The 27,408-nt window shown below is 64.3% G+C and overlaps 2 protein-coding genes across 3 annotated transcripts in view; one reads left to right on the plus strand and one right to left on the minus strand.

Moving 5' to 3' along the window:
- Nucleotides 1-2,616: 2,616 nt before the first annotated feature.
- Nucleotides 2,617-4,062, plus strand: GEMIN6 (gem nuclear organelle associated protein 6). The gene is made up of 2 exons (XM_055121776.1): nt 2,617-2,857; nt 3,553-4,062. The coding sequence occupies exons 1-2, from the start codon at nt 2,733-2,735 to the stop codon at nt 3,932-3,934; spliced, it is 507 nt and encodes a 168-aa protein (XP_054977751.1). The 5' UTR covers nt 2,617-2,732; the 3' UTR covers nt 3,935-4,062.
- Nucleotides 4,063-6,050: 1,988 nt separating this feature from the next.
- The window catches only part of DHX57 (DExH-box helicase 57), a 30,513-nt gene continuing 9,155 nt past the window's right edge, over nt 6,051-27,408 (minus strand). For both annotated transcript variants that reach the window (XM_055120876.1, XM_055120877.1), the window contains exons 7-24: nt 26,926-27,047; nt 25,210-25,405; nt 23,982-24,106; nt 21,940-22,073; nt 21,288-21,342; nt 19,974-20,179; nt 17,603-17,719; nt 16,539-16,635; nt 15,851-16,024; nt 15,338-15,538; nt 14,072-14,348; nt 12,871-12,966; nt 12,516-12,599; nt 11,866-12,000; nt 11,020-11,094; nt 8,797-8,931; nt 7,992-8,192; nt 6,051-7,814 (exon numbers count right to left, since the gene is read on the minus strand). In XM_055120876.1, the coding sequence (XP_054976851.1) occupies nt 7,671-7,814; nt 7,992-8,192; nt 8,797-8,931; nt 11,020-11,094; nt 11,866-12,000; nt 12,516-12,599; nt 12,871-12,966; nt 14,072-14,348; nt 15,338-15,538; nt 15,851-16,024; nt 16,539-16,635; nt 17,603-17,719; nt 19,974-20,179; nt 21,288-21,342; nt 21,940-22,073; nt 23,982-24,106; nt 25,210-25,405; nt 26,926-27,047 (2,574 nt within the window). In that variant the 3' untranslated portion in view covers nt 6,051-7,670. The remainder of the gene's footprint in view (nt 7,815-7,991; nt 8,193-8,796; nt 8,932-11,019; nt 11,095-11,865; nt 12,001-12,515; nt 12,600-12,870; nt 12,967-14,071; nt 14,349-15,337; nt 15,539-15,850; nt 16,025-16,538; nt 16,636-17,602; nt 17,720-19,973; nt 20,180-21,287; nt 21,343-21,939; nt 22,074-23,981; nt 24,107-25,209; nt 25,406-26,925; nt 27,048-27,408) is intronic.

Raw genomic sequence — 27,408 nt, forward strand, 5'->3', positions numbered from 1 at the left:
GGGAACGGCGCGAGGCTGGTCACTGAGTCACGGGCAGCCAGAGCTCCTAAGCTCTTCCGCAGTGCCACCTGGGGGCTGCATTCTGGCCCGTGTGAAATGTCCTCTGCCAGCCCCCACCCCGCTCTAGCCGCAGGGAAGACAGCGCCAGCTGAAACCCGGGTATTCTAAGGGAGAGCAGGTTAACCTCTGTGCCAGGGTTAGAGTGAAACGTCTCAGCAGACGAGTCCCCGAGGAAGGATGCCGGGCTCAATCCTGACCGACATACGGTCTCCCGAGCTCTGCCAGGAGCAGCCCCTCCAGTACTCCCTGGTGTGGCCCCAGTGCAAAACCCAAACTACTTCACGTGGTGCTGGATAGTACCGCAGTGGGGACTTGCCTTGTGTGCTGCTGACCTAGGTTCAATCCTTGGCACCCCGCGTGGCCCCCGGAGCACGCCAGGAGTGATTCCTGAGTGCAGAGCCAGGACCAAGTCCTGAGCGCAACTGACTGTGGGGTGCTCCCACCCAGATTTTTCCCCCCAAGAGGTGGCGAGCTCAAGGTACTGAAATACATGCTTTGCATGCAGGAGACTAAACCATAAGCACTGCGTAAGGTCCCCCCAATACAGCCAGGAACAGACCCCAGGCATCTGGCCAAAATCCTCCCCCTACAGTACCTAAAACCAAACTTAAATGCACCCCCAAAACCCCTGGAAGAAGGAAGAGGGAGAAAAGTATAGTGTGAGGGAAACGGATAGAAGACACGAGGTGACCAACTCTGGGGGCCCACAGTGGGGGTGACGGGAGGGCAGGGCTGTTATGCTTCCACACAGGGCAGGAGCCTGGAGAGGTGGGAAGGCGAGGCATGGCCTTCCAGTCTGCAGGAAAGCTCCAAGAGTTTTTTTTTTTTTTTGCTTTTTGGGTCACACCCAGCAATGCTCGGGTTACTCCTGGCGGTGCTGGGGGGGGGGGGATCCTAATGGATGCTGGGAACCCAACCTGGGTCAGCCATGTGCAAGGCAAACGCCCTCCCCGCTGTGCTATCGCTCAGGCCCGCAAGCTCCCAGACTTAGAAGGCAGTGACAGCTATCAACTGGCTGTAGGTCTTGATTTTTACCCGCTTCTGGGTGTGGGCGCCACACCTGGCCCGTCCAGACATCACCCGAGGGTGCAGGGCGGGACCGTGCACGGCGCCCGCCTGCACGGAAAGGGCCCAGTCCGCAAGAGGGGATGTGCTCCCCCTCCTGCGTGCTCCCGCCAGCTTGGAGCCATCTGCCTGCTGGGGACTGAGCTTGTGTGTCACACCCGGGCAGCCCTTCATCCCGGCGCTCTCCCTGGCGCTGGGGTGTCTACGGGGTCTTCGTGAGCGCAAGCCTTCCACACCTGGAGTTGGCCTCTGTATCAGCTCCTAGTTACGGGGGCTTAGGAAAGCCTAAAACACAGCACTGAAGCCAAGGGTTCAGCGGGTGCTGCTCGGGAAGGGGGACTAAGTGATGCCACCGCCACCAGCCTGGGCAAGGGCGCAGCTGCGAGCAGGGACGCACGGGCCGGGCGCGGCCCCGAGCACCCGCGCAGGAGGCGCCGCAGCAGCCGAGGGCGCTAACGTCTGACCCCGGGCCTCGATGCCCAGGGCCTGGGAAGGGCCGTTTAGCTTCGCTCTGGCGCTGCAGCGGGCGGGGGCCGACCCCACGGCCCGCCCCGGCGCCACATCGCGGCTGCCCATGATGCAGGGCACCTGCCTCGGGCACCTCTACCGGGGCCCCCGCAGGGCTGGCGGGCTCGGGGGGCCAGGCGCGGCCCAGGGCTGCGGCCCGAGCCGGCCCGGAGGTGACCATGCGCGGCGGACGGGAAGTCCCGCCACGGGGCCGCGGAGGGCGCTGCCGTGCACGCGCCGGCCCGGGCTCGGCCCCGCCCAGCAGCCCAGGACCCGCAGGCCCGCCGGGAGTGCCCCCAGGGCCCCGCCGGCTGGGACCGAACTAAAAACCTTACTACAACACCGAGGCCCCGGGCCGCCGCCCGCGCGCGCACACGGCGCCCGCGCACTGAGCGCAAGCGGGCTCGGGCCCGGAAGTGACGGGAGCCGCAAAGCCTGCTGGGAACGAAGGCTCCTACCAGAGACAACGGAGCCGAGGCCGCTGGGGGCCGGAAGTGACGCACGCCCGCAGAGCCTGCTGGGACCTAAGGCTCCTCTCAAAGATGACGGAGCCGAGCGCGCAGGGGGCCGGAAGTGATGGGGGCGCAAAGCCAGGTGGGGGCCGGAAGTGATGAGGAGGGCAAAAAAAAAAAAAAATAACCCTGCTGGGACCTGACTTCTCCTTGAAACGCCAGGGGCCGGACGCCGGAAGTGACGACACGGAACAGAGCCCGCCGAGCCCGCGAACATTTTGATTCGACCAAGAACTACGGGGCCGAGCGCGCTGGGGACCGGAAGTAACGACGGGGCGCCCGCAGAGCCCGCGGGGGCCGGAAGTGACGGCGGGGCGCCCGCAGAGCCCGCGGGGGCCGGAAGTGACGGCGGGGCGCCCGCAGAGCCCGCGGGTGCCGGAAGTGACGACGGGGCGCCCGCAGAGCCCGCGGGGCCGGAAGTGACGACGGGGCGCCCGCAGAGCCCGCCGGGACCGGAAGCGGGCGGCGCGGCGCTGGAGCGTGCGCCCATGGCCGGCCCGGCGGGCTGCCGCCGCCGCGTCGCGCCGGGCTGGGGTCCGGCCGGCCGTGCCGTGCGGGCCCGGGCGGCGTGAGGCCGGGCGCGCCGCCATGGGCGAGTGGGCGGGCCGCGGCCCGCTGGAGTGGCAGGCGTGGACGCACCGCGCCGTGCGCGTGTGGGCCGGCGAGCGCGAGTACCGGGGCTGGCTGCTGGCCACCGACCCCGTGTCCGCCAGGTGAGCGCCGCGAGCCGGCCCCGGGCCTCGACACCCCGCCCCGTCAGCGCAGCAGCACCTCGCGCGGCCGGCCCGGGTTCGAGCCCGGCACCCCGTGGGACCCCGCACACCGCCGGAGGGATTCCCGAGTGCAGGAGCAGGAGGAGCCCCCGAGCTCCCCGGGCGTGACCCCGGAAGGTGCCCAGCGCCGTCTCCTGGCTCAGCATTCGGGAACTTTCCGCCGGCGTTGCTCGGGGACCGTGGGGTGCCGGGGGCGGGGCCCGGGCCCCCCCCCCGCGCGGTCCCAGCGCCCGGCGAGGCCGTTTCTACCAAGCTTCCCTCCCCGCGGGTGCTTGGGGCTGACTTGGTTTGGGTGGAGGGTGAAGGGCTGTGTGCATGGTCTGGCCGGGCCGGTTTCTGGTAGCTTCCAGCGGGAGCGGGGGGGGGGGGGGTGGCTGGCACGTGTGAGCCCGTCTGTGTCACGTGTGTATTTATTAAAGAGCGACCATGTCCAGAGGCTTTGGTCACCCTGAGTCTGTGTTTTCTCTTAGCTGCGGGTGGGCACTCCTCGGGTGCTTGGTGTCCACGCTTGGGGGGGCTGTGCAGCCCTTTGTTGGGTTGTCCACCCCCCAGCCCCCCATTTTCTTCCCTCTTTGTGCACTCATGCGACTCGAGGTTTTCCTTTTGCAAATCTGCTCTAAACTTTCCCTCCCAAGTATCGTCCTGGTCAGCTTCCTCGAGGACGGCAGCATGTCTGTGACCGGGATCATGGGACACGCCATCCGGACCGTGACCGCGGACACCGAGCAGGAGGGGCAGGACGCAAGAGTGAGGGAGGAGCTGGAACACTTGTTCGTGGCGGCCGCCCCTGAGGCCTGCAGCCCCGAGGTGCTGGAGCAGAGGAAGGACAGCTTGAAGACGTGGCTGGAGAAGAACCACGTCCCCATCACTGAGCTGGGGGACGCACCCCACGCGCTCTGTGTGGCCGGGGTGCTGACCATTGAGCCGCCCTACGGCCCAGACAACTGCAGCAGCTCCAATGAGATCATCCTGTCCCGAGTGCAGGACCTGATTCATCGGCACCTCGCAGCTTCCTAGCGGGGACCGCCAGGAGCTGTGATGGCGAGTCCGGCCCGTCTCCCTGGGACTGACGGCACCTGAGTGTGTGGATTAAGTCTTTGTTGTTTGGGTTCCACATGGAATAAATTAGCACAGGCACGTCATGACCATATTTGTCTTCGTTTGGGGGCCACACCCTGCGGTACCGGGGCTTCCTCCTGCTCTGTGCCCTGATCTCTCTCGGTGGGCTCTGGGGGCCATGTGGGGCGCTGGGGATCAAGCCCCAGTTGTCTGCGTGCAAGGGAAGAGCCCATCTGCTCTGTTCTCTCTGGCCCTGGAATAATTTTTTTTAGAGCTTACTTAATTCTATTTATCTTTTTTTGGTTTTGGGTCACACCTGGCAATGTTCAGGGCTACTCCTTGCACTGTGCTCAGAAATTTCTCCTGGCGTTGCTTGGAGAGGATGAAACTTGGGTCTGCTGTGTGCAAGGGAAGTGCCCTCCCCACTGTGCTATCTCTCTGGCCACCAAGGGAATAATTTTTATTTTTTATTTATTTATTTGCTTTTTGGGCCACACCTGGCGATGCACAGGGCCTGGTTACTCCTGGCTCTGCACTCAGGAATTACTCCTGGAGGTGCTCAGGGGATCCTATGGGATGCTGGGGATTGAACCCGGGTCGGCCGCGTGCAAGGCAAACGTCCTACCCGCTGTGCTACCACTCCAGCCCCTGTATTTCCTTTTTATTTTTTGGGCCGCACCCAGTGGTGCTCAGGGAGCACTCCTGGCGGGCGCAGGTGTGTGGGGTGCTGGGGATTGAGCCTTACCCACTGTACTATCGCTCAGGCCCCCAAACAGATTTTAAACTCACTGGCCACATAGCTTGTCTTTGTTTGGGGTCACACTCGGTGATGTCAGGGTATCAGGTTGTGCTTGAGGTCACGCCTGTGTCGGCTGTGCGCGAGCGGCCGTCACTGCCTAGCTCTCCGGCCCCCATCAGTATGGGAGCGAGCTCCACCCGCACGTTTCTCTCCCTCCAGCCCACACCTGGCAGTGCGGGGGACAGTCCAGGGTGTGGACAGAGCCCCGGGCTCCCACGTCACTCACCCGGTTTGAACCAGAGACGGCTGACGCCCACCCGGGCCCTGCTGTTTGCCCTCCTCCCTGGGGCACTGTCCTCCAATGCTGACCCGGCGGTGGTCACCGTCCAGACCCCACTCCCCGGCGGTGGCAGGTCGCAGAGGCCATTCTCGATTCTGCTTCAGCTCCACGGACTGCGGGACGCACCCACCCAGGGACTCGGGCTCTGACCATGTCCAGCTGGGTGGCGAAGTTGAAGGTTGTGCTGTGTTGGGGTCTCGGCCCGAGACCTTGGCCAAGCCCCCTGCCTGGAAGCAGGCGCAGGCTCTCTGCACTCCACCCAGAAGGGCGCCCTGGGTGAGGAGACAGTGGGATGAAACCTGGTGGCCACCTGTCTGAGCCGACATACCCGGCCTCGAGAGGAGGGGAACAAACCACTGGCTGCCGTCTGTAAAGGCCAGCCACGTGCGCGGTAACCAGGTGTGTGTAAGCATCAGTGTGGGAGCTAACAAGATGAGAGCTGCTCGGCCCCAGCTTTCCCTGCTCCGAGTGGTTCTTTCTCGGTGGGGCGGGGGAGGCGGCTGCGGTGCGCAGAGGGGCTGGGCAGAGGCTTCTCCCCCTCCCACAGCGAGTAAATCCAGTGGCTGGGGGGATCGTACTCCAGTTTGCTGGGGCCAACTGGCCAGGACCTGACAGCGCTGGGCACCACAGGGCCACCCCAGAGGTGCTCGGGGGCCCCCAGGGTCACACCCAGAGGTGCTGTGGACCACGTGATGCCGGGACCAAACTTGAGGGCTCGCATCTACTGGCGATTTCCTGGTCCCCAAAGCCAGGATTTATGTGACGACGGTGACACTCACAGACCCACTTGGAGGTCACACTGCTGAGCGGAACCCCGGTCCTCAGTGACACGGCTTGGGGCCCACCACGGGGGGCGCTTGTCGAAGTGTTTTCCCAGGATCTGGTTTGACCCGAGCCCCTTGGCCAGATTCTGGGTGTTCCGAGAAGGGCGAGACCCGCTCTGCGCGGACCTGGCGCGCTGGGCTGTCACTCCCGGAGGGGCCAGAGCACACACATTCTGGAAAGTCCTTTATTGACACTTTCCCGGGGAGCCCCGTACAGCCGTCATGGACGGAACTTGCCAGAACAGTCATGCTGTGAGCTGGTGCCTCAGACATCCTCCCTCCTGACCGCGCCTAAACACCCGTACCGCTGACTCGCAATGGATCCCTAGTGTTCTGGTTCCTTTCCGGGGGGCCGGGCTGAACCCCAGCTCCCACCTGCGCGGCCAGTGCTCAGGCCTTTGGGCATCTGGCTGAAAGGTGATTTGTGAACTTGAACACTTTAAAGCTTGGCACGTTCACGGGGCGGGAAGGGTCACCAGGCCGGGCACTGGGCACTGCGCGGCTCCCCACCTGTCCAGCACGATGGTGTGGCCCCAGGGGTGAGCTCAGGGCTCTGCAGTCAGGCTCCCGCCCTTCCAGGTCCTGGCACGGCACTAGCTGGCATCTGTGTGTGGCCACCCTCAGTGGCTCTGGGGGGGGGGGCGCCCCTGCTCTGCTGCAGAACCTGAGGGCGGCACCAGGGGCCCAGAGGCAGCTCCGAGGCAAAGCACGAGCATGTGAGCGCCCGGGCCCGCGCCCGCACCAGCTGTACAGGGAGTACAGTCACCTTCTCAAGGCTTCGGCTCGGTGTCTGAAGCGTCCCGCCACACCAGGTCTGCGAGCTGCGTCTTACACCCCAGCGGGGAGCCTGGCCTGGCGGGGCGAGGCTGTGCCTGCGGAATTCATCCAAGGGATGACTGCGACCAGCCTCAGGTGCTCAGCCTGACCCTTCAAGGACAAGCACCAAAGGTTCCCCCTGCGGCCAGCGGGCCGGTGGGTGTGTGTGTCCTGCATCCTCTGGTGCCCCCTGAAGCCCGCCGGGACTGATGTGGAATTCGGCCCCAGCACAGACACACACCAGAGGGAAGTGCCCCACGCCAGAGCAGGGGGGCAGCGGTCAGGAGCGGCCAGCGTCCCTCCATCCGTCTCAACTCGCCAGTCTCGCCCGGGACACGGTCCAGCTCCAGGGGGCTGGGAGACGTGTCGGGGTGGCGCAGATCCCAAATGGAGCCTGACGGGAGGGAGGTGTCGGTGACCTGCTCTAAGGCCAGGCACTGTGGACTGAGGTCTCGATAAACGCCCCGACTGCAGGGTCACTCCTGGCAGTGCTGGGGACCTGGAAGCGGGCCCTGGGCCCTGCACGTTAAGCCCGGGCTCGGCCCTTTGAGCTCCGACCCCGTTTAGGTTAGGCCCAATGAGAGCCACGCGTGTGGGGGTGTCCACGCCGCACCCCCCCTGTCGGCCTGCACCACGTCCACAGTTTCAGGCTGGTCTTAAGTGGACATCAAGTTTACTCGGTCACCAAAGCCCAGCACAGGATGTTAATTTTTCTGTTTTGTTGTTAGGACAGACCGGCCTGTTCCGGGGTTGCTCTGGGGGGCGCGGGGGGCCCTGCGGGATGGCTGGTGGGCAAGGCCAGAGCCCTCCCTGCTGGCCTAGGGCTCCGGCCCTTTCCTGGCTCCTGGACCTGGTTCCTGTCCTCTGCCCTGCCTGCGGGCTTCTCCTGGTCGGGGCTCGTGACAGACCCCGCTCTCCTCGCCCTCCCGGCCCTGTCTGCGGCTCGGGGCAGAGTGCCGGGAGCTGGCGCCCGCCTCACTGCGTGGTGACGAGCTTCACGATGGTGCTGATGATGCGGGAGCCTCGGGGGCAGGCGCACAGGTCCATGCTGGGCCTCCGGATCTTGTCCTGCAGCAGCTGGTCCAGCTCGCCGCGCAGTTCCCGGACCAGCTCGGCCACCTGGGGCGGGTGGGCGAGAGGCAGTGACCTCGTGACCCCGCGGCCGGAGGGGACAGAGGACAGGGTCCACAGGCCCCACACCCACAGCACCTCACGGCTGGGCTGCCGCAGGAAGCAGGGGGGGCTGTCCCGGGCGAGTCACTCGGGGGCCCCGGCGACCCCCGACCCCAAGCTCACCTGCCGGGAGGCTGCGGCGAAGCGGATCCAGCCGTCGTCCAGGGAGACCACGAACTCGCCCCTGTGCAGCTGCACGCTGACCTGGCCGCCCCCGAAGAGCACCAGCGGGTACACGGACACCATGCAGCAGTCCCGCACGAACACGCGGCTCGTCTTCACCTTCTCGTGGTACACCAGGTAGGGGCTGTCGAAGTGCCGGACCTGGGGGCACGGCAGGCGCGTCACCACCCCAGCCTGGGCTCAGGGCCGCTGCACTGTCCTGGCAGCAGGGACCAGCCCCCTCGAATCCAGCAACCGGACGGGAAAAGAAAACAGTGGCCCAGGGGCGCGAGTGTGCCCTCGGGACAGGCGCCAGCATGGGGGGGTGGCAGTCCGAAGGGGCACTGCGGTGTGGCTGGGTTTCTGGGCGGCGCCCAGGGGTCACTCCTGGCAGGACTTGGGGCACCCTGAGTGGTGCCAGGGATGGAGCCGGCTGGCCGTGGGCATGGCCGCGCCCCCTCGCCCCCACCTGCACTGTCTCAGGCCAGCAGAGGCCAGCTCAGCCCTGGGCCAGCGGGGGTCCCTGAGTGTGGAGGGGGCGGAGTCATGGCGCCACGCTGGGACGCAGGCGGCCGCTGTCCCTGCCGCCTCAGTGACTGCCCCGTGGTCAGTCTCTCTGGAAACGGCCAGTGTCTAGTCTCTGAATTCGCCCCCTCCCCGCAGAGCTGGGGGACCCATGCGTGCTAGGGGTTAGCCCTGCACCCCGCCCACATGAGCCACTTCCTGCCCATCTGTCCGTCCACCGGGGCCTGGGGGTGTGAGTGACCTGGTAGTTGACGGAGGACGGGTGGATGTGCACGTAGCCGTCGTTCTTGGTGACGAACTTCAACTCCTCGGACTTGGGCTGCATCCTCACGGCTCCCGTGCTGGTCTTCTGGAACTTGCCGTCCGGGCTTTTCACCTGAACCGACAAGGCACGCGCCCGCTGGGTGGGGCTCCTGTCCCCCCCACGCCCAGCCGCCAGGGTGTCTTTCAAAACTCGGCGAAGGAAGCGCACAGCCCGGGACCGACACAGGCATGCACTCAAACATGCGGTGTGCCGTGACGCCAACAGGGAGTAACACAACAGAGAACACCTGTACTCTGATCACTAAGAAACTAGCATTAGCATTTGGTACAAATTTTCTCTGCTGCACTTAAGTAGAGAAAGAAAAAAACGTGAATGTCTGCATGTACTGAAACCAGCCCATGGTTTTCTTCTAGAATCTTCTGTTTACTCAAGGGGGCTGGGCCGTGCCCAGCAGTGCTCAGGGCAGACTCTGGCCCAGTGTCAGGGTAACTCCTGGGGGCACTCAGGCCCTGCGGGGTGCTGTACTGCCTCTCTGCTCCCTCTGATTTTCTTTCGTATTTTCGCCTTTGCTACCGATCATGTCCTTGTCCCTGCAGTGCCAGGATCACACCCGGGCCCCCCACACGCACAGCAGGTCCCAACCGAGCCCATCCCAAACGGCCTCTGGCGCTCAGTGGTTGGAGAGCGGCGCGGGGAAGGGCCTGACGCAGCAGGGCCAAGCTCGCACCAGCGTGAGGAGAGACTCGGCGCCCGGACCCTGCAGCTCGCTCGGAGCCGGCCCGGGACGGGAACCACCGCGCGGGCAGGGCACGGTGCTTCTGCCCGTCAGCAGACGCCGAGAGCTGCATTGCTGCTCTGATCAGTCCACTCTGCCAGGAGGTCAGCGGACCAGCTGGTGTCCACTCTGGGGCATCCCAGCAGGGCCGGAGAACCAGACCTGCTCTATGTCGGGGCTTCAGAAACAGTTTCTTTCCTTTTTCTTTCTGGGCCACACCCATCTGTGCTCGGGTTACTCCTGGTTCTGTGCTCAGGAATTACTCCTGGAGGGCCTGGGGGACCATATGGGATGTCAGGAATTGAAGCTGGGTCGGCCACGACAAGGAAAATGCCCTCCCTACTGTGCTATAGCTCTGGCCTTCGCAAACGTTTTCTTTTCTTTTTCTTAAAAGTAAACCATTTTTTAATTGTTTTACACAACACCAAGCTAATTATCCTTACAGATGTGAATTTTTTTTTTTTTTTGCTTTTGGGGTCACATCCAGCAATGCACAGGGGTCACTCCTGGCTCATACACTCAGGAATTACTCCTGGTGGTGCTCGAGGGACCATATGGGATGCTGGGAATCGAACCTGGGTTGGTCGCATGCAAGGCAAATGCCCTACCTGCTGTGCTATCACTCCAGCCCCTCGCAAACATTTTCTACTTGACTCCTTTTTGCCCAAGAAAAATTTACATGGCCCTGATGATATGGTTATATATAGCAGGCATACAAAATTCACTGGTAATACATCATAAACAAGTCTATCTTGGCAGGTTGGAGAGCCTGGCAAACTCCCCGTGGCGTATTCATATGCCCTAACCAGTAACAATGCTGGGTCTCATTCCCCTGGCCCTGAAAGAGCCTCCAATGTGGCACCATTGGGAAGGACGAGTCAAGAGAGACTTCTAAAATCTCAGGGCTAGAACGAATGGAGACGTTACTGAGACAGCTTGAGAAAACCAATGATCAACAGGATGATGATGATGATGATGATGATGATGGGCTGGAGAGACTGTACAGAGGGCAGGGTACTTGCCTTGCATGCGGCCAATCTGGGTTCAATCCCGGGCACTCTATATGGTCCCCTGAGCACTGCCAGGAGTGATCCTGGAGCACTGCCAGGTGTGCCTCTACCCTCCAAAAAATAAATTTTGTATAGAAATACAAATTTTTATTATGTGACCCAGTTTAGGAAGCAAGGTTTTATACAATTGTGTCCTTGGAGGAAGTATGGAAACAGACGGGAACTGAAGGAGGCTGAAGCGTGAAGTGTGCTAACACTCAAAAGGCTGGGGTGCAGGTGCGCGTGCAAGTGCGTGTGTGTGTGTGTGTGTGTGTGTGTACGGAAAGCTTCAGATATGAAGGCGTCTGTCTTCACTTCTGAACCGTGACTACAACTCGGGCAAGCTGTGGGGGCGGGGGGGACGGGGAGCGTTACCTGCACGACGTTGGGATAGAGGGCAGCACACAGCATGGCCGATATCAGCTTGGGGTTCTCGGCGTTCGAGTTCGCCTGCGAGGAGACACAGCATTACCCCCGGGCCCGCCCCGCCCGGCCTCACCGTCACTCACTCCCACCGCGGGGAAAGCATCATGTTGCTTTGTTCTAAGCAGCTCTGCCCCGTGAAATAATGAGTTCCAGGGTCACACCTGCACAGGACCCACCCAAAGCGCCTCTGGGTCCTGAAAGCATTAGAGGATTGTGACCCTGAGACGTTTTCCTCTGAGAAAGCACGTGGGGTCCTTCCTACAGCCAAACCCTCCTACCATCAGAAAAACCCTCCCTATAGCCAAACCCTTGCTGCAGTCACACCAACGCTCCCTTGGCCGGAAAAGGCTGGACTCATGTGAGAAGCCAGCTGGGAAGCCTCCCGGCCTGAGGGACGCACAGGTGTCCAGTGTGAAACTATCTGGTGTCTTGGGGTCACGCCCAGAGGCGCTCAGGGATCCTTCCCAGGGGCAAGGGGACCAGGAAATGCCGGGGATCAAGCATGGGAAGAAAAACTCAACCCGCTCAGCAAAATGTAAATAGAGCCAAAAGAGGAACCACCATAGGAAAAACCCATTTTGGAACAAAAGCTGGGATCTCTCTCTGTCACTGAGCCACGCCCCATGGTGCTCAGGGCTGACTCCTGGCTCTGTGCTCAGGATCTCTCCTGGCGGTGCTCGGGGGATCATGTGGGGTGCCAGGGATCAAACCCCGCTGTACTATCTCTCCGGCCCCGAGAGTCGGCGTATCTGCGGGATGAAGGCAGTGTCCCCACTCCCTGCCCGGGGCGGTCACCTCGTCCCCGGTGGCCTCCACCACGCCGTCCCCGCCCTGCGCCCTCTTCTCGATGTCCCGCGCCCGCAGACCCTCCTTCACAAAGCCGATGTCCGACAGCAGCTCGGTGAACTGCCGCTTGAGGCTGGCCATCTCCTGGGAGAGAAGCCCAGTTGGGCAGGTGGGTGGGTGGTCAGTGCCCCCCGATGTCCAGGTGAGAGAGGCCAGGGAGGCTTGGCAGCAGGGCGCTCGCCTTGCAGTGACCACCAGGCTCACCCCTGGCACCAACAACATGACCCCAGTGCGGGTCATGACTGCAAAGCCGGCCCTGCCCGTCTCAGTGACCGGAAGGTGACAGCGTTCTTCTCTTGCTTTTTGGGTCACACCCGGCGATGCACAGGGGTGACTCCAGCTCTGCACTCAGGAATCACCCCCAGCGGTGCTCAGGGGGCCCTATGGGACGCTGGGAATTGAACCCGGGTCAGCCGCGTGCAAGGCAAACGCCTCCCCGCTGTGCTGTGCTCAAGGGGAGGCTCAGGTCATGATTCAGGCTCTGGCGCACAGAGCTGGTGCAGCCCAGAATATTCCAGAAATAAGTCTGGGCGTCACGCAGGGCAAGAGGAGGTCGCCCACCTCGTGGGGCGCAGGCGAGGGGGGCTGAGGAGACTGACCTGGAGGATCCGCCCCGACAGGAAGTTCTGCCGGCAGTAGCTGGAGCTCGCCCGGGCGCCCTCTCTCCAGCTCAGCTGCCAGCCCTGCACAGAGAGAGGCGTGAGTGCCCGCCGGGCAGTGCCCAGGCCTGCAGGGAGAGGCGTGAGTGCCCAGGCCTGCACAGAGAGGCGCTGAGTGCCCGCCGGGCAGTGCCCAGGCCTGCAGGGAGAGGCGTGAGTGCCCAGGCCTGCACAGAGAGGCGCTGAGTGCCCTCCGGGCAGTGCCCAGGCCTGCAGGGAGAGGCGCTGAGTGCCCGCTGGACAGAGCGCAGCACAGAGAGAGGTGTGAGTGCCCGCCGGGCAGTGCCCGCAGTACCTGGTACGCCCGCAGCAGTGCCAGGTAGTCGCTGTTGGCCACGGCGAACTCGAGCTTCCTCTGGTTGGCCTCCTCCTTCTTATCCCAGGGAGACACCTGGAGGGGGGCAGGCTGAGCTCCCGAGGGGTCCCGTGCCCTCGGGGGCAGGCTAAAGGCTCCGTGGGAGCACTGCGAGCTGGTCTTCACGGTGGCGCCTGGCCCCCGAAGCTCCCCGGGGTCATTCAGTTCCAAGCGACAAGACCACCACTGGCTCTTTTTTCCTCCCTCCCCCGGCCCCTGGCAGTGCTCAGGGCTTGCTCCTGGCTCTGTGCTCAGGGTGTGAGGGGACCGAGCTTGGGTTGGCTGCATGCAAGGCAAGTGCCCTTCCTCCTGGACTGTTGCTCTGGCCCGCGAGCCCCTCACCCTGAAGGCTCCACCCGAAGCCCCCGCCCACGGCCAGGTGCTGGGGGCCGCGCTGGCCGTCGGGAACAGGCCCACGCGCGCCCGAGTCAGCAGCCCCGGCACCCCAAACCGCTCCCTGAGAACTCGGGGAGTCTCAGCTGCGCAGAGCCAGAGCCCGCGAGAGACTGAAAACCTTCCCTGCGGTTGGCGGCAGGCGACCCTCACTCTCCCCGCTGCCGGCCCAGTCCTGGGCGCCCGCCGGGGTCAGCGAGAAAGAGAAGCCGCGCGATGGGTGGATGATGTGATGACACATGGAAAACCCTCAAAGCCCAAAACCCTGAGAACCAACCGACTGCAAAGTCAATCCCCCAAATTAGCCGCACTTCCTGTCTGGGGGTGGCGTGCGGGTTCCTGGCTGCGGGTAAGAACAAGGCCCCTGGTGCGGGACCCTGTGTGCCGCCGGGGACTCGGCCGGGGTCGGTCGCGTGCAAGGCAAGAGCCTTGGCCGTCCACACGGCACTGCCAGTCCTGCTCCCATTTCTTTTTTTCTTTTTGGACCCGGCAGAACACAGGGGTGACCCTGTGAGATGCTGGGACCAGCCTCGGGCCAGCCGTGCGCAGGCAAGCGGCCCGCCGGCCTGGACTGTCGCTCTGGCCCCGTGCCTCCCTGGGTGGAATTATGGGCTAAGAGGGAAGAGAGTGAGCCTGACTCGGCTTAGAGAAGCTGCGGTTCCCGAGCTGGCAGCACTCGGCACCCCCCCCCCCCGCCCCCAGGGGCCCCCGGAGGCTGCTGCGCCTTCGGGACGGGGGCAGCACTCACGAAAGGGGACTTGAAGGCCAGGCTGGCGGCGATGGTGAGCGCGGGGTCCAGGCAGCGGAAGATGGAGCCGAAGAGCATGAGCTTCCCGATGCGCACGTCCACGGGCAGCGAGGCCAGGTGGTAGCCCAGGGGCGTCAGCTCCTCCTCCGGGGTCAGGGCGCCCAGGTCGCGCAGGCGGATCTTGGAGGCGCGGAGGGAGTCCGGGTGCGGCGGCTCGATGAGGCGGGAGAAGACGGACTGCAGGTCGTGCGCCTTGAACATCTCCAGGATCTTGATCCTGGGGTGGGACAGGCGGCGCTTGCCACAGGCCCCAGTCGCCGGGGCGGCCCCAGGCCCAGGTGACGCGTCTCCTGCTTCTGCGCTGGGGCCACCGAGGTGCCGGGCGTGAGCCTGGCGCTCCCGCACACAGCTCAGGCCTTCACTAACCGTTACCTGGCGATGCTCAGGGGTCACTCGGGTGGTGCTGGGGGACCAGGTGGGGGGCTGGGGTCGGAGCCTGGGGGGCCGTGTGCCAGGCGAGCCCCTCTAAAGAGCGCAGGCCTCACGCCCTCGCCTCACACACCACCTCTCACTCTGCTCACGGCCCCGAGCACAGAGCCAGGAGCAGCCCCTGTGCACGGCGGGGAGTGGTCCCCAAACAGGACAGAATCAACCACCACTCGGGCCCCGCCATTCTCCCACCCACCTGCGGGACACTCAGGCTCTGGCCCAGAGGCCCGGAGGAAGGGGAACTGTCCAGAAGCTTCTACGAGCAAGGGAAGGTCTGATTCAAGGACGTTTCTGGGTTTTGGGGCTGGGGGCTCCCTGAGGGGCAGAGGCCCAGGCCCCGTCCCTGGCAGCGTGTCCCAGAGCCGGGCCCGGCCCAGCCCCTCTCCTTCCAGAACCTTCCCCGAGAGCGCTTCTGTTCCTGGGCCCTGGGCCCAGCCCTGGGGATCCTGCAGGCACCTCACCCTGCACTGCGCCCAAAAAGCCATTTATATTCTAAAGGGGAGCAACGTTCGGGAGAGGGACCCGAATACGCGCCCGCGTGCGAGGCGCCAGGGAGGGGGCCTGGCTTCACGCGCGCTCTGCCCCCGTCGCCCCTCACCCGTCCCCCTGCCCGCGTGCCCGCCAGCGCACACAGGTGTGAGCGGGGCACACTCGGAGCCCCCCTGTCCCGCCGTCTGGGGGCCACCCGGGCCCTCTCCGTGCCCCCCTTGCCCGCCGCGCCTGCCACCTGCCCGACTGCCTCCCTGGGGCTCCCCGAGCCCCGTGTGGGGCGCGCACCTGAGGCAGAGCTGCTCGAGCGGCACCCGCTGGATCTCGGGGAGCTGCTGCCGGAGCAGCTGGTGCCGGAAGTGGTGGCTGGTGAACAGGTGGAAGCAGACGCCCGAGGCCACGCGGCCGGCCCGGCCCCGGCGCTGCAGCGCGTTGGCCTGCGACACGAACGTGTCCTCCAGGCTCTCCATCCCCTTGCTGGCGTCGTACCTGGGGGGAGGACAGCGGAGGGAGGCGCCTGGCGCGGGGGCGCCCACCCGGCCGTGCTCGGGGTCACCCCCTGCAGCCTGGGCCGGCCGTGGGCGACGCCAGCGCCTCCCGCTCCCCTCCGGCCACGGGGACACGTTCTCCAGGGGGGCTTGGGGTTTTCCGCTGGCACCGAGGGGCGTGTGCGGGGCCGTCCAAGGCCCCGAGGCGGCTGGTGCGGAGAGGTCACCACCACACAAGAATGAGCAGGCCTGGCCCCAGGCGGCGCCCGGAGGGGGCCCGAGACAGGGGACGTGCCCGCGAGACCCCACACACCTCTTCTCCTTCATCTTCCCCGAGTCGATGACGTACACCACGTCGTCGATGGTGACGGACGTCTCGGCGATGTTGGTGGAGATGATGATCTTGGTGACGCCCGCCGGGGGCCTGACGAACACGGCCTGCTGCTCCTCGCTCGACAGGGACGAGTGCAGGGGGTGGACCACGCAGCTGTGCGGAGACACGGGGGACGCTGGCCCCGAGACCCGCCTGCCCGGCCGGGAGCTGCCCCTGCCGTGTGGGGGGGCCGAGGGGGCGGAGGCGGTGCTCACCGCCAAGCCCGTCCCGGGACAGTGGGGGCCCGCCTTGGAGCCCCCCATCGCCAGGCCCCGCCAGAGGCTTCCCACACAACACCAGCATTCCTGCCGTTTCGGGAGGGGTCTGGGCCCACCCGGCAGTGCTCAGGGGCTACTCCTGGCTCTGTGCTCAGGAGTGACGCCTGGGGGTGCCGGGGATTCCAAGCTGGTCGTGCAGGGCAGGGCCTGGACCTGTGCTGTCCCTCGGCCCCGAGAGCATCTCGGTGACCATCACTGGCTTCTCCCCACCCCCGCTGGGGGAGCAGCAAGTCTGTGCTTGGTGATGGACATGGAGCAGCGGGTGGGTCTGTGTCGGGCACGGAGCAGGGCAGGGATGGGGCGGGGCGGGGGACCCCTGCAGGGGGAGGACAGGTAAGCGGTGGACTTGCCGATCACTCCGCCGGTTGTTGAAGAGCGAGTTCGCCTGCAGCTGCTCGTACAGCATCTTGATCTCGGCCAGGCCCGGCAAGAAGACGAGAATAGCGCCTGGCACAGGGTGAGAGCGAAACCGGTGAAGGCGGGAGCAGGCGGCAACGGGGGCACAGACAGGCGGTGGGCTAAGAATTGCCTGGGCACCCTTTGATCTGCGAAGTGCCCAAGGACCTTTAAACGCATTACTTTTCTTCGTTTCTGTTTTCGGGTTACGCTGGCAGTGCTCAGAGCTTACTTCTGGCTTTTCGCTCAGAGATCATTCCTGCAGGTTCACGTGTGGTGCCAGGGACAGAACCTGGGTCAGTGGTATGCAAGGCAGGTGCCCTGCCCACTGAGCCATCTCTCTGGCCCCCAGTTCCCTGCTCTTAAGGCACCCACACCCACACCACACAGAGGGAAAGTGCGAGCAGAACTGTGTCTCTGGACAGAGCTGAGGCTTGAACACGGCCCTATTTCTGCTGTACTGACTGGGCAGCGGGTGGGGAGGAGGCGTGACCGGCACTCCGGGTGGGCACGGAGCCCAGTGCAGCCACCAGCCTTCACGGGGAGGCCGGGGTGCGAATCGGAACTGCCAATGGGCGGGTCAGGCGGCAGGGAGGCCGCTGGCCTGAGACAGGAGTCTGAGAGTGCTGGGCTGTGCCGGCGGGTCCCAGGGGCCCAGACAGGATGAGCGCGGCAGAGCCTGGTCCCTGAGCATCCTGTGACTGGGGCCTCGGCAGTTCTCTGCGTGGCGCCAATCAGGGGCCTGGGGCACGCTTGATGCCACAGCTATGGTTTCTCTCACACACAGAACTTTCTAGAAAAGACTTCTTGTCTTCGCTGTCCAGACAAGGCCCCCAGGAGGCCCAGAAAAGGCTCCTCAGGCCCACCTGGGGCAGGGCCCGGCAGCAGGGGAGGCCCCTGGCCTCTGGCCCATCGCTGCGGCCATTCCCGCCCCCCCCCCCAGAGCCTGCAGGAACGCTGCTTGACCACGGGTCGGAGCCTCGGCACCTGGCGGGGCCGGGGCGGGCGCGGGGCTCACCCGGGGGGTACGAGTGCTTCCCGCTCACGATCCACTCCAGCAGGGCCTCGATCAGCTCCAGGTTGACCTTCTCGAAGTCCAGGACGGACATGGTTTTGATGACCGACTTGCTGACCCCTGAAGAGGACCGGAAACATCTGAGGGCTGCTCGCATGCCATGGGTCCCCCACAGGTCCCCCACAGGCCGAGAGCGAGGGGTCTCGGCTCCAGGTGACCCCGGATGTGGATCTGAGAGAGCGCCACGGGCCGGCCCCAGCACGTCTCACCCTCCGGAACCCTCTGGACAGGGCCGGAGAGACAGGACAGTGGGCGGGGCCTGCCTCACACGTGGCTACGCAGGTTCCACCCCGGGCACTGCACAGGGTCCCAGAGCACACCAGGAATGATTCCTGAGCACAGAGCCAGGAGTGACCCTTGAGCATCGCCGGGTGTGGGCTAAAAAAACAAAAAGAATCCTTCAGACAGGCTGGACGGTGAGTTGCGGATTTAAGGCGACAGTGTCCCTGGGAAACTCACACACACACACACACACACACACACACACACACACACACACAAGCACGCGCACACACAGCGCTGTGTGTGGCAGGCAGGTAGGACTCATTCGCACTAGCCAGGATGGCAGGGGGCAGGGGACAGGATTCCGGCTGTTGCCTTGCATGTGGCCGACTCCCAATGAAGAACAGACCCCCAGAATCACTGGGGGCAGCCCTGGGTGATCCTCCCCCCGCCCCACTGCCCTCCGAAATACCGAGAATGAGCTCACTGGAAAAAAGTGCTTTTTGGGTCACACCCGGCAATGCACAGGGGTCACTCCTGACTCTGCACTCAGGAAATACTCCTGGCGGTGCTTGGGGGACCATATGGGATGCTGGGAATCAAACCCAGGTTGGCCATGTGCAAGGGAAATGCCCTACCTGCTGTGCTCTATCACTCCAGCCCCCTGAATTATTTATTTTTTGGAGGGATCACACCCAGCAACGCTCAGGGGTTACTCCTGGCTCTGCACTCAGAAATTACTCCTGTCGGTGCTCGGGGGACCATATGGGATGCTGGGAATTGAACCCGGGTCGGCCATGTGCAAGGGAAATGCCCTCCCCGCTGTGCTATTGCTCCAGCCCCTATTTTTTAATAATTATGAAAATTTTTTTTGTTGTTTTTGGGCCACACATGATGCTCATCAGGGCTTACTCTCGGCCCTGTGCTCAGGGGTCCCCTGAGGGGTACCTGGGAGTATCTGCTGTGCAGGGAGCGAGCTGGGGATGGCTGCATGGAAGGGAAGTGTCTATACTCTCTGACCTGACCCCCAACATGTTTTATTGGGGGCCACATCTGGCTCTGTGCTCAGGGACCATACAGGGTGCTGGGGATCGGACCTGGGTTGGCCGTGGGCAAGGTCGAGTGCCCTGTGCACGGTGCTCTCCCTCCGCCCCCAACGCTTTCCTTCCTAATCACACCTTTGTAATCACTTTCTCTTCCTTTGGTGTTTGACCCCTGACCCCCGGAGTGACGGGGTGGCCCGGATGCAGAGCTGCACTCAGCCTGCCTGCCTCCCTCTCGGACCCACGAAGGGAAGTGATTCTAACTATAAAGCATTAAAAAAAAAAATCAACTAGGGAACCTGATGAATCTCATTATTGTCACCGTAATCTGGGGTGCCTCTCCCTGGGGTGCTCCTTGTGGTGCTCCACTGACCTCTCTTTGGCTCCGAAGTTAGTTTGGGGCCACACTTGGCTACGGGGCCTACCCTGGTTCTGGGCTTGGGGACCCTCTGGGGTGTGGGATGGAACCCGGGCTGGCCGTGTGCACGGGAATGCCCTACCCACTTGGCCATGTCTCTGGCCCTCCTTGTCTTTTCTTCCCCCTTTTTAGTTTACTTTGGGGCCATACTCGGTGGTGCTCAGGGGTTATTTCTGGTTTTGCACTCAGGAATCACTCCTGGTGGTGCTCAGGGGGCCATATGGGGTGGCAAGGATGGAACCCGGGTTGGCGTGTGCAAGGCAAACGCCCTCCCCGCTGCATTATCTCTCCAGCCCCTATTTCCCCTTTTTTGTTTCTGTCCCACCTGCTGTGCTCAGGGCTCACTCTGGCGGGCTCGGGGAACTGGAGGTTGGACCTGGGCTGGCCCTCCTGCTGTGCTACCGCCGTGCCCCCACCCCATCTGGGAGGAACCCGGGGCCCGGTGGCACACACCCGAGCCCGTGCTCCCCGCTGAGCCTCATGCCAGCCCCGCTGACGTCAGGAAACCCATCACACCCGGAACAACGGCCACGCACTCGGGTGCTGGGTCTGTTCCGAGTGGTCGGGACGAGCGAGTGACCGCCCAGCTACGCCCTGCGAGCCGGCCCGCACCCAGGAAGGAGGCCAGCACCTTTGTAGCGAGCCAGCAGCTGCTTGAAGTCCAGCTGCTGGTCGGGCACAGCGTCTCGGGCGGCGTCCTGGTCGTGGAGCTGCAGGGACAGCCTCAGGTCCTCCTCCACCTCCTCCAGGGCCGTGCGCTGGCGCCGCGCTCGCAGCCGCTCCTTGGCCTGCTGCTTCCCGGAGCGCGCGTAGGGGCTCCCGTCCTGCAGCACGTACCTGCGGGGACAGCGGCTCTGACCCTCCCCTCAGCCCGGCCCTTGGACAACACGCCCACGCCCGTCTGCTGGGCTCTCATCCCTGGCGAACGGCTCCCTGGAGTCGCCGAGAAAGTCACACAGGGGCCGGGAGAGGCTGAGGCAGGAGAGCTCAGGGCCAAGTGCACCGGGCCCCCCAACCCCCAGGTGCCAGGGCTGACCCGGGGCCGGCTGTGGGCCAGCCGCACGCCTTCAGCCGGTGCTCTCTCTCTGACCTCTAGTTTTGAAAACCTCTTACAAATGGAGGCAGCGAGGCTAGGCTGGCCGGCAGGAGGGTGCGTGCCTGGAACGTGGCCGACATGGACTCAGCCCCTGACATCCCACACGATCCTGGTGCTCCAGGAGCGAGCCTGAGCACGGTGGGCGCGGCTCACAGGCATGGGGCGAGCGCGCACAGCCAGGAGGCTGCTACTTCCAAGCGGCCGAACTGGGAGCCGTCCAGCATCTTACATGGTCCCGCGGCACCACCGGGCGTGATTCCTGAGTGCAGAGCCTGGAGCGACCCCTGGGCATCGTGGGGCGTGACCCAAACCAACCAACCCTCCAAAACACGAGCAGCAACTTGAGGCAGCGCAGTTTACCACAGCATGCCAGCTGCTATTTCACCTTCTGGCTTTTGGGCAATACCTGAAGGCGTTCAGGGGACCATCTGGGACACCTGTGGCTGAAACTGGGCCGGCCGCATGCAAAGCAAGTGCCCTGCTGGCCGTCCTACACTCGCCCCAGAGCTGTCGTTTGAGAGATGTGGAGAAGCCCCCCCTTCCCGGGTCGGCCCCGCCCTCTGGCCAAGTCTCCGTCTGGGGCCGTGTGCAGAGCTCTGTGCTCCAGGCGCCGGGCTGGCGCGTGTGCGGGAAACGGTGCCCAGCGCCTGGCCTTCCTCTCGGGCCCCACACGCGGCTCTGAGAGCCCGGTCGGGAGATGCCCGAGTGCCGCCCCCGCTGGGTTCCGCCCCCACACCCTGCCAGGCACCTGAGCCTGCCCCCAGCACCCGGCCGTCACAGGGCCCGGAACAGTCCTCGGGGGCGGGTGGGGAGAGGAAACCGGCCGTGGGGCACATCTCACCCCCGTACCTTGTCACGGCGATGGCATCCTCCAGAAAGAACTGATCCACGGGAAACGTGCGGCCTGGAAGCAAGGCAGCGCCTCAGCGCCTGCCGAGGCCCGGGGCTCGCGACCCCCGGGGCAGCCCGGCACAGGCCGTGCCACTTGCTCTGTGACTTCAGAGCACAGAAAAGCTTCTGACGCCAGAAACTGGAGGGGAAAGTCCCGCAGAACAGAAAACAGAGGTGCAGTGACCCCTGGTGACCCCCACATCAGGCACCCCTAAAAGTTCAGCAACTGGGGCTGGACAGTACAGTGGGGAGGGCGCCTGCCTGGAGGTGGCTGATCAGTTGAATCCCCGACACCCAAATAATCCCCAGCCCGCCGGGAGTGACCCCAGAGCAAGGAGCCGGGGGAAGCCCTGAGCACTGCTGGGTGTGGCCCCCAAACAAAGCAGAACAGAAGCGAGTGAACTGGGGCGGACGCGGCTCAGCCAAGGAGCACGCGGCACGTCCCGTCACTCCCGACACCAGACCCCGGGACAGAAGCGCCCGGGCTCCCGCAAACAGATGCTCCTTACAACTCCTCTGCACGGCCCGGTTTCTCCCTGACTGTTTCTGGAGAGGCAGAGACGGACTCACACCGCGCCCAGCCCGGCCCGAGGGCGGCGGCCCCGCTCACCGGGGATGGTGACCACCGGGCAGGAGCTGAAGTACTCCGAGAAGAGCTCGGCGTTGAGGGTGGCGCTCATCAGGATCACCTGCAGCCCCGGCCGCTGCAGCACGATGTCCTTCAGGACCAGCAGCAGGAAGTCACTGCGGAGGGGCGGGGGCGGGTGTGTGCAGGGAAGGACACGCGGCCTCTTCTCGGCAGGCCCCCGACGGAAACGGCTCCGACACGGAGCACCGGGGCGGTGCGAACTGGACCGGCGCCATCGCACCCCACAGTGCAGCCCTGCGGGGGGCGGGGAGGAGACAGTGCTCTGCGGGGAGCACCACGGCCCAGCACACGGGCACGCACGGCAGCCGGAGGGCGCAGCCACCCGTGACGGGGGCAGGGAGCTCAGAGCACAGTGCTCAGCGTCAGCCCCCCCCCCCGGCACCTCACCGAGAGCCCCTGTCCCCGCTGTCCTAGCCCTGCCCCGCCCCACTCGGAGCCCCAGGGTCTCCCCGCTCTGCTCCCAGCACCTCAAAAGCTCTCCACGCGCTGGCCCTGCCCACTCGGGAGCACGCCGGACAGTGCTCCCGATACTCAGACCAGAGGACAGCGGGAGGGGCTCAGGGGCGAGCCAACTCGCTCCGGCGAGTCCCTGGGCTCACGGCGGCACCGCCAGAGGGTTTCCCGAGGAAGCGGAAGCAGAAGCTGCTTCTCCCGCGTGCGCCTGTGTCCACGCACACCAGGCCCTGCACTGGCCCCGCCACGGCTCTTGCGTGGGCAGCGGGCCGGGCACTGCCGCCACGGGGCTGTCTCCTGCTGAGTTCTCACGGTTCCACTACGTGGCGGGGCAAGCGCCGAGTGCTCGCTGCGGAGAAACTCCCGGCCCGCTGCGCTTTTCTGCGCGTCTGCAGTGCTCAGGGCTCATCCCGCCCTCGGGGGGTCGGGCGACCGCCTGCCGTGTCGGACAGCGAGAGCCCTGCCCCACCTCGCTGGCCCCGGTCGATATTCTGGGCTTATCGCTAGGTGCTCACAGGCCTTAGGAAACCTAGCGGACAGGGCGGCAGGCGGGGCCAGGCCAGATAGGGCCCAGTTCCTCAGTTTGTGCGAAACACAAACCGTGTGAAGTCTCAAGCTCTTCTCTTCTCTCTCTGTTTTAGGGTCACCCCGGCTCTGCACTCGGGAACCCCTCCTGGGGGGCTCCGGGGACCATATGGGATGCCAGGAGGGACTGGACCCGGGTCGGCTGCGTGCAAGGTGCGCGCCCTATCTGCCGTGTGACCCACCGCCGGCCCGCAGACGCTCTCCTCCGTGTTCGCGTCCACCCGGGACAACGTCTCCTCCCGCCTTGGACACGTCAGTCCTGCTCAGTGTCTGCTGGGCTTTCGGCCGCACCCAGCAGTGCTCAGTCTCTCTCCTGGCTCTGCACGCGGGATCAGCCGACCACACGGGGGGCCTGGGGGCCACACAGGCTGCGAGGCAAGGCCCGACCTGCAGTTCTATGGCTCGGCCTCCAGGTGGCGGGGGCTCAGGGCACCTCACAGGTCAGCCCTAAGGACTCCATGGAAACGAACCAGGAGCGCCCCGTGGTGCGGGGCGGCAGGCCGGGAGCACCGGCACGCAGGACTCTCCTGCCTGCTCGCTGGGGGTCTGGCTCCCACCGCCGTCCCCCCAATGTCGGCCACAGGGTCCCTGCCCACGCTGCGCTGCCCCGCCCCTGCCCCCAGGCCGCCACCCATGCGCTCCTCTGCTCGGCTACGCGCCACGTGGGTCCCTGCCGGCACAGCTGCGCCCCTGCACGCACGCGCCCCTGCTCGGCCACGTGCCTTCGGAGCACACGGGTCTCTGCTCCATGTCTGGGACGCACAGGCAGTCACCAGGAGCGAGTGTCAGGGCTGTGCCCGGCCCACGGGCAGAGGGAGCAGCTCCCCCGGCCGGTGAGGCCGCCAGCCCTGCCTGTGCGACACTCGTGTCTCTCCTGCTCGGACAGCGCCCGCTCAGCCAGTTGGGGCCCCTCGCCGCCCAGTCCCCCGTGGGCCGCGGCCCGGCCCCCGCCCCCGCCCCGTTACCTCTCCTCGGTGCGCTCGTGGACCTCGTCGATGATGACGTGGGTGACCCCGCGCAGGCCCGCGTCGCCCTCCAGCCGGCGGAGCAGCACACCCGTGGTGCAGTACAGCAGCCGCGTGGCCGGGGACTGCGCGGGAGCACCGGCGCCGTCAGGGCTGGGAAAGCCAGGCCGGGCCACCGCACCGCGGGGACGCATCTCCCGGATGTGGCCGACCCCGGTTCCGTCCCCGGCACCCCGTGTGGTGCCTGGGACCCCCCCCCCCCCACCCAGCACAGAGCCAGAAGTAAGCCCCGAGCACTGCTGGGTATGGCCCCAAACCAAAACAAAAATAGGATTTGAAAAAAAAAGAAAAATTTTCCTGGCAAGCTGTTTTTAATGGCAGAAAGGCAGAAAGACCAACAATGCCGCTGAACAGGAACTAAACTTAGGCAGTTTCTCGCCAGTCAGTAATAAAGGCTATTCTACCTCAGATAATAATGAAAGCTATTCTATCTCAGACAGTATGCTTTCCTTTGGCTCTCAGGGCCCCACCCAGTCGTGCTCAGGGCTGACTCCTGGCTCTGCACTCAGGAATTGCTCCTGGCAGTGCTTGGGGGACCATATAGGATGCTGGCGATTGAACCCGGGTCAGCCGCCTGCAAGGCAAACGCCTCCCCGCTGTGCTATTGCTCCAACCCCTTGCTTTCACTTTTAAATCTTTTAAATCTTTGTTCCCATGATAATAACTTGGGTGTGATCATCTCCCCCCCACCCCCCAGCTTTTTTTTTTGGTCACACCCAGCAATGCTCAGGGGTTCCTCCTGGCTCTGCACTCAGGAATTACGAATTACTCCTGGTGGTGCTCAGGGAACCATGTGGGATACCAGGGATTGAACCCGGGTTGGCCGAGTGCAAGGTAAACGCCCTCCCCGCTGTGCTGTCGCTCCAGCCCCAAATGGAGTAACTCCCAGGCCAGGCCGAACAGCGCTGCCTCCACCACTTGTCAGTAAAGTGCGGGCTGGAGCCGCAGCGTGCAGTAAGGCACTTGCCTACACCTCGCTGGTACCCAATGACCCCTGATGGTTTCCAGTCCCACCAAGAGCAAGTCTTGATCACCGCGGAGGTGGCCAAGACGCCTTCCCAGAGAAACTCAAGTCCAACGTCGCAAGTCTCCCACGGTCTGCTGGACGAGGCCCCGGGAGAAACCCTTCACCTGCACCTGAGGGCTGACGGGCCCAAGCGCGGCGCACCTGCACGCTCTCCAGCCGGATCTGGTAGCCCACGGTGAGCCCCACTCTCTCGGCCCGCTCCTTGGCCACGCGCTCGGCCACCGCGATGGCCGAGATCCGCCGGGGCTGGGTGCAGATGATGTTGGCCACCTTCTCGGGCGGCCCGCTCAGAGAGGCGTCCAGGATGAACTGCGGGATCTGCGTGGTCTTCCCGCACCTGCAGGCCGACACAGGAGCACTCAGCACCGAGAGGAGCGAGGCTAGGGAAGCCCCGCCCACGGGCCCCTGGCGTGGGCCTCACACCCACAGGCGCCGAGCAGCAGTTCAGAATCACTCGGGGAACTGCATGTCTGGGCGGGCGCCAGCGCAGGTCTGTGACTCCCGAGACCCCCTCGCCTGGACCTCAGGGAAGGGCAGGGCGGGCTCCGCTCTGGGCTTCTGCCCGACTGACTTGGCTCTAGGCAGACGGGGGCAATCAAGATGGAAAATGGGGAGATATGTCACAACCACAGCCCTGACACTGGGAATAAACATGCTCACACGCATGGGTGCGCGCACTCTCTCACTCCCTCTCCCTCCCTCTCTCCCTCTCTCTCTCTCTCTCTCTCTCTCTCTCTCTCTCTCTCTCTCTCTCTCTCTCTCTCTCTCTCTCTCTGTGAACTGGAAAAACCCATGTCTCAGCTTCTTGTTTTGCTTTTTGGGTCACACCCGGCGATGCACAGGGGTTACTCCTGGCTCTGCACTCAGGAATTACTCCTGGAGGTGCTCAGGGGACCATATGGGATGCTGGGAATCGAACCCGGGTCGACCGTGTGCAAGGCAAATGCCCTCCCTGCTGTGCATTGCTCCAGCCCCTCTAGCCTCTTTTAAAGAAAAAAAATCTCTAAGGAAACCAGGATGAGTCTGGAAGACAGCAGATTCTCACGCAAAATGTTCTCAAACTGTCCTTTTCATTTAAAATGGGCTTTTCAACCATGAACAATTTTGTAACTATCTCTCGGTGATTCAGTTAGTGAAAGAGGGGCTTTGGGGGCTGGAGTGATGGGACAGCAGGCAAGCCACTCGCCTCCCATGTGGACAAGCTGGGGCCAATCCCAGGCACCCCATCCGGCCCCTGAGCCCCGCCAGGGAGACCCCTGAGCATCGCCGGTGCGGCAACTCCCAGCAAACCATCAGCACTTCTGAAGGGGCTTCAGAGCAAATCCCGGCCGGGGAGTCCTTCCTCCCCCTGCCGCCTTCCTGTTTGCAAAACCCGCTACAGTCATAAAGCCGATCCTCCTGAGGACACGGAGACAGCGGGGAGCCACGGACGGCCCAGGGACCCGCCACCGCCTTTCCCAACACTGCAGCCCGCGCTCTCCCCCGGGTGGACACTGCAGCCCCCGCTCTCGACCCCCCTCCCCCAGGTGGACACTGCAGTCTGCACTCCTCCCCCCCGCCCCCCCGCGGGACACTGCAGTCTGCACTCACGCTGCCTTTCCAGCTGGTGATGTACTCAGGGACCCACACAGGGAACTACGAACTGAAGCCTGGTCAGCGGCTGCGTCCAAGTGCCCGCCCTGCCTCTGACCCTGCCATGGGTCCCAGCCGTGTCCCAAGGCTCCGACTGGCCGCCCTGAGGGTGGGCCTCTAACCCTGGGGCTTCCCGTGCGGGTCTCTGTTCTCTGAGGCTGAACTGGTTCTGTGGCTGAGCCCGGGGCAGTTCCGGCAGAGGCATTGGGCTGGGGGGCATCTTACCCGGTCATCCCGCTGACCACCAGCACCTGGTGCCTGGCCAGCAGTCTGAGGATGGTCTCTCTCTCTCCCCACGCAGGGAGGGACTGTCGTTCTTGCAGAATCGCCTGGAACTGCCTGGAATTCTGGACACACGTGAGAAGGCGTCAGCCGGGTCACTCTGCGTCCCCCTTCCCCTGCTGCCCCAGCCAGGGGGACCCTCGCCACGCACACGCGGCCACCAGGCACTGACGGTGCAGCCGGCACTGCTGAAGAGACTGGTTTTTGCTTTTGTTTATTTTTTGCCACACCGTGCAATACGCAGGGCTCACTCCTGGCTCTGCACTCGGGAATACTCCTGGCAGGCTCAGGGGCCATATGGGGATCGAACCCGGGTTGGCCTCAAGGCAAGTCAAGAGTCTCCCCACTTCAACCCCAACGCTCGCACGTACACACACACACACACACACACATTTAATTCTATCACCAAATAGATCACCTCTGGAC

Source organism: Sorex araneus, chromosome X (genome assembly GCF_027595985.1).
Source record: "Sorex araneus isolate mSorAra2 chromosome X, mSorAra2.pri, whole genome shotgun sequence".
NCBI lineage: Eukaryota > Metazoa > Chordata > Mammalia > Eulipotyphla > Soricidae > Sorex > Sorex araneus.